At 40.4% G+C, this 6000-nt stretch overlaps 1 protein-coding gene across 5 annotated transcripts in view; it reads right to left on the bottom strand.

Moving 5' to 3' along the window:
• Positions 1-6000, bottom strand: part of ubr4 (ubiquitin protein ligase E3 component n-recognin 4) — a 203486-nt gene that overhangs the window by 140311 nt on the left and 57175 nt on the right. For all 5 annotated transcript variants that reach the window (XM_080215508.1, XM_080215509.1, XM_080215511.1 and 2 more), the window contains exons 30-31: positions 3327-3428; positions 2711-2811 (exon numbers count right to left, since the gene is read on the bottom strand). In XM_080215508.1, coding sequence (XP_080071634.1) covers positions 2711-2811; positions 3327-3428 — 203 coding nt within the window. The remainder of the gene's footprint in view (positions 1-2710; positions 2812-3326; positions 3429-6000) is intronic.

The following is a 6000-nucleotide window of genomic DNA, read 5'->3' as shown; positions in this document are numbered from 1 at the left end:
CAGCAGGTCAAGCCAATCTGTGGGGATAAATAGGAGTCAGAGGCTGGAATCTTACTGTCCCACCTGCCACGGGAATTGGAGCGGGTGAGGGATGGGCCATGGAAAGATCCATTAACCTTGGGTGTGATTTTACGGTTTAAGGACGAGCGAGGCCATAAAATCCTGCCCAAGAATTCAAAAAGATTAAAAATATAATTTGTTGTAAGCAAGTTCAAAACTAGGGAAAGTTGGTGGGCAGGGTCTGGGTTGGCAAGAACAAAAGGAAAGGTCTGCACTCGAGGGGTAGGAGGGAAAGAATAAATGATAAAAGGAATGGCATTGCAAAGCAAGGAGACAACACTACAAGTAAAGAAAGAAACAATAAGTCTAGAGGAGGTGGATATGAGAATAGCAAAAGCATTATCAAGAGCTGCTGTCCAAAATAAAGTTCAGAGTTTACAAGCTGAAATTACAGAATTTAAATTTTGAGCCCAGAAGGCAGTAAAGTGCTTGGTTGAAAGATGTGATGCTATTCCTCAAGGGTTCTTTGGACTTCATTTGTACAACGTAGGAGGACTGAGGACTTATAGAAAGGAAACGGGATAGGAAATGAAAAATACAGGTGAGCAACAGCCCCAGGGTCATGATTGCATACTGACTGGAACTGTTCCACAAACCAATCTTTTTTTGGACATCAGCTGTTGATAATGATTCTGCTATTCTCATACCCACCTCCTCTTGACCTATTGTTTCTGTCTTTACTTAGTGACATCTCCTTGCTCTGCAGTGTCATCCCCTGCCATTCTCACAATAGTCTAATCACTTAATAAACACTTTTAGCATCTTCTCAGTCTTCTGTATCTGCATTTACATTCATTTTGTCCAATTCCACCCCTCCCCCGACCACCCCCCTCATTGTATAAACCTCTGCTGATTCGCTTTGCTCTCAGCTCTGATGAAGGGTCATTTAGACTAGAAACGTTGGCTCTATTCTCTCCCCATAGATGCTGTCAGGCCTGCTGAAATTTTCCAGCATTTTCTGTTTTTGTATTCTCATTTCCCATCTAAAAATGGGACAAGGAAAGCAGCCAACATAAAATCTTACATTATTAAAACACAAGGTAATGCACAAAAGAGACATTTTATAGCAGTGCAGCCACTATACACAGGAATTGGAGGTAGCCTTGAGAGGCATTCCAGTTAATATAACATTGTTATCGGACAACAAATTTTATGAAATTGGGTACACAATATGGAAGCAGACTAAAGTTACACTCAGAGCCTCTCCACTAAAAATCACAAAGTAACAGACACAGATTAGCAGGCAACAGCATGTTTAGAATGCAAATGAGGGCTAGCACACAAGGGAAGCTGGGCAGGATGGCACCATGGTGTGGATATGCCGGCGTTGGACTGGGGTAAACACAGTAAAAAATCTGGTGTTGTCAGACTTTTTACAGGATGGCACCTACAGGAACTAAATCCCCACCCCATCAAAATCAGCACTTCTAAAACAGTCAAACAACCCATGGAGACACCCAAAATTAGCATAGCTAAGGAAACGTTCCTGGCCCCTCAAATCTCTTTTGAGATCAATGACACAGCTATGGTTCAAACCCCAGAGATTCTAGACCATTAATAACCAGACAAAACAATTAACACACACTTAAAACAATTTCCTCAACACTTGAAAACATCGAGACAGGATGGCTAAGGTTGAATACTGTAAACAAAGTATTAGCATTTGAATCGCATACTGCACCGAAGTTCAGGTATAACTATAGCCTGCTGCGAGGGATGGGCAGACCACTTTCGGGACAGTCCGATTGTATGGCCTGACTGCGCTTCTCCGTCGACGTAAAAGAAAATAAAGCTGTGCCGTTATTGAACTTCACCCTGAGTCTGTAGTGGTCGTTTCGCCCACTCGCGCTAACAACATGTTATGTTATTCTCCAGATCTAGCAAAGCCCCACTGAAATTGACGGGTTCAATTTTAACACCTACATTCAATTACTGCTATCCATAGATGGAATATTTTAATGAATTTCAGCCCAGAAATATATTTTGCTGGTTTGCAAATCATGCCTTTTATTGGCAGGACTGTCTGGCACTACTAAAGGCAGACCTTCCCGAGCCCACAGTACAAGAAAATCTTGAGGGGCACGCAGCACAGACAGAATTCTGAAGACAATAAATTGAAACAGTTCTTCCTGTCTGTCCTACTTTCAAGCGTTGACAGATTTTCTGGTTTGCTGAGCCAACATTACAACAAAACTATACAATTCTCGTTAGTATTGGTCTTATCAACACACTTCCGACAATGGTCACCATAGAACCCCCAAAGTACAGGAGACCATTCGGCCCATCGAATTTGTACCAACCACAATCCCACCCAGGCCCTATTCCCGTAACCCTGCACATTTACCCTGCTGATCTCCCTGACACTAGAGTCAATTTAGCATGGTCAATCAATCTAACACGCACATCTTTGGAGTGTGGGTGGAAACCTGAGCACCTGGAGTATACCCACGCAGGCATGAGGAGAATATGCAAACTCCAAAGTGAGCTACTTGTCATTCTGCACTGACCCTGATCTAGTTATCAATGTAATTCAACCCAAGAATCTAAAAACGTGACGAATGACAAAACATTCTTACACCACTTTTTTCAGGTTAGTAACATGCACTATAATTAGTCTTTAACAGCTGAACAAACTGAAGATGCCACTCACCAAGTTGGAAGAGTTTTGTGAAAAACTTCAACACTCTGTTACAGAATTTAGCTGAGAGGTTCTCATTGGCTGTGGCCATCATGATCTGTACTAGTTCCCCACTGCAAACGAGAAAGGTAAACCAAAGCTGATAAGCAGACAGGAAAGCAAGCTAGATCAACTTTACTAAACCAGCATAAATCAACAAGGCATGGACAGCTATCGAGAGGGACAAAAAATTCACCCAACACACATTTCTGAAAGCTTTTTCAAACTCAAGTATGATCATCTCAGAAATATAATCTTTCGTTTAAATGTATTAATGATATTGTGTATGACGTTAAAACTCTGTGGATACTGGGATCAACTCCACACTCATATATACAAGAAACATTTTCATCATGACACTCTGCGGACAGATATCTCAAACAGGTAGAAGAATAAAAACCGTGATACGGCCAAAGTAAACAGGATGAGGAAATAAGTACCAGTGGTTTAAAAAGGAAATATCCACTGAAAGGGACATGGACCAAAAATTTAACTAGAATGGAACTCTTAAGTCCAAAATCCCTCTCATTCCTAGTGCCCCATTTGCATCACTTTTACTTCTCCAGCATATTTAGCATCTTCCTTTTACCGTTCAGAGAAGAATTCCTCCATGGCTTTGCGTGCCTGGCTGCTCTCCAGTTGCTTCTCCAGATACTGCAAACATTCCTCCAAGATAGTCTCATCCAAACCACTGTGGGAAAGACATGGTAAAGCCATTTTCTTTTTAATGCTAAATGCATACAAGCTCTTGTTCACTAAGAAACATGCATTGCCCGAAGCTCTGCGTCTTGGGCAGAAAGACAGTTATAAAATGTGTGATTTTTTAAATGTAAAATTCAATCCAACTGGAATATGTTACTCAAATGTCTGTCACCCGTTGACAAGATTCACCTTTCACTTATATGAAGTAACACAGTAGAAACATACACAAGCCCCAAACACCATATTCTCATCCAAACCCAATACCCTGTGAACCTTACAATATGCGGCTGGCGGTGCAATGTTCTATACAAAACCCAACCAACAAAAACAAATTATGTTCCATGTAACACAGGTCTCCTTCTCCTGTGCACTCAAGATATGGAAATACTGAGGAACATTACAAAAACTATGGAGTATACTGGCCAGGCCAGCTTCAATGTGATCAGAAATCATGACTTGCTGCACTACTTAAATCCTGACCTGTACTAAAACAGCACATTTTTACTGAATCCATTTATTCCCAATATAAGGCTCGAATCCTGGATTCCTATGATTGCACTAATTTGGATCTGGAACAAGGGAGCTTGTTCAAATTAGTTCTGCTAGATTCCTGCAATGCCCTCTAGAGGTACTCAATCCCAAACAATTTAAAATGTTGATTAATAAGTTATGCAATGCCAAAACAAGCTACTCCAACTATGGAATATTTAAAACATATTCACAGGGAAAATGCCTTTTATAACCTCACAGTAGTTTCACATTCAATTAATTATCTTTGATGTGTTATAGTAGCATAAACAGCAATCAATTTTTGTGTAACAATGTCCCATGGATAGTTAATTAGGTGCAGGATTGTAGATCTTTCTCAATGTACTGATTGGCTAGTAGGTCAGGAGAATGTCTGAACTTGCACATGGTGATAATCCTATGCACCTGCCCTCATCCTCCTAGGTCAGGGGTCAGCAAACTTTTGAAACCAAAAAGCCAATCAGTATAAAGCGTCTTATAAACAAATACTCAGGGCCTTAGTCTAACATCATATCTGAAAGAAAGTGCTCTGACAGTACTTCCTTAGTTCTGCTAGCGGAAAGATAAATTTATGTGCTCCATCCTGCGGGATGGCTTGAACACTCAAGCCTCTGATTTAGAAATTTAGCTCCACCAATTCATCCAATCAGATATCTGGTCTGCTTTTTTGTTTAAATTGCTAACTAACCTTGAGAACATTTACACTCAAAAAAAAACTCAGCAAATAGCTTATAAAAAAGCAGTTAATTTACTGTTTGGGTGAACATATCTTATTTAAGATCCACCACATACAAAGCATAAGTCATGGAAGACTTGCTAGGATGTGTGTAGCTCCAACAACACCAAAGAAGCTCAACACCAAAGACCAAGGTTGCTTGATTGGCATCCCAACCACCGCTGATGTACACATTACTGCCCTGTACAATCTATATGAATCACTACAGCCACTCACAAAGACTCTTCAACAGCACCTTCCTCTACTAATTAGAACTGTAGTTGGCAATCTACGGCTCATGAGCCAAATATGTTTCAGTATGGAACCAAATTTGGCTCTTTTGTCATTCTCAAAATACACAACTTTTAAAATGAAAAATTAGCATTAACAGATCATAACAGCTGTGAAAATAGCCCACCACATCAACATCAGATAAGCAAAATTTGAGTTCAGCTACTGCTTTTTCAATTGCTTTGGATGGGACAACCAACATATGTAACATTAATTAGCTGTGTAGTCCGGGATAATATATTTGTGGAAATTCGTGCATAATGGAACTATTACGATATTACTCATGAAAAATCAAACAAGGGATATTGATTCTGTAAACTGTGTGCGCCTTTATATGCCCTATTTCTGATCAAAACTTTCCACTCACCTGACGAAGGAACAGTATTCCAAAAGCTTGTGGCGTTTACTATCAAATAAACCTGTTGGACTTTAACCTGGTGTTCTGAGACTTCTTACTGTACATACAACACCATGCAGAAAATCAGATTGGCCTCACTTTCAACGTTTGGCTCTACTTGTGTGCGCGCAGGCTTTCCCTCATCTGAATCACATCAGAGGGAATTTGCACTCAAAGAAGGTAGGCTGAATGTATACATGAAGTTACATTTCACCAGTTATGTTGTAAACTTTAAAGAAATGTGTGCAAATATGCAGCAGCAGGAGTTCCATTAAATAAAGTCTGTAAGTAAAATGTTAAGTTGCATATTTTCAGTCATGCAAATGGATGTTCTTACTCTGGCTCTTTATTGGCCACTTGTTCTGAATCTTTATACTGATTGGCTTTTTGGTTTCAAAAGTTTGCTGACCCCTGACCCAGGAGGATGAGGGCAGGTGCATAGGATCATCACCATGTGCAAGTTCCCCATCAAGCCAAACACCACCCTGACTTGGAACTATATCACTATTCCTGAGTCAAAATCCTAGAGCACCTTTCCTCATAGCACTGTGGGTATACCTACACCACATGGGCTGCAATGTTCAACATGGTGGCTCACCACTGCTCAAGGGCAATTAGAGAGGGGCAAAA

Source organism: Carcharhinus amblyrhynchos, chromosome 30 (genome assembly GCF_965287045.1).
Source record: "Carcharhinus amblyrhynchos chromosome 30, sCarAmb.v2.hapA, whole genome shotgun sequence".
Lineage (NCBI taxonomy): Eukaryota > Metazoa > Chordata > Chondrichthyes > Carcharhiniformes > Carcharhinidae > Carcharhinus > Carcharhinus amblyrhynchos.
The sequence above is the reverse complement of the archived record's forward strand: the minus strand, read 5'-3'. Positions and strand labels throughout refer to the sequence as shown.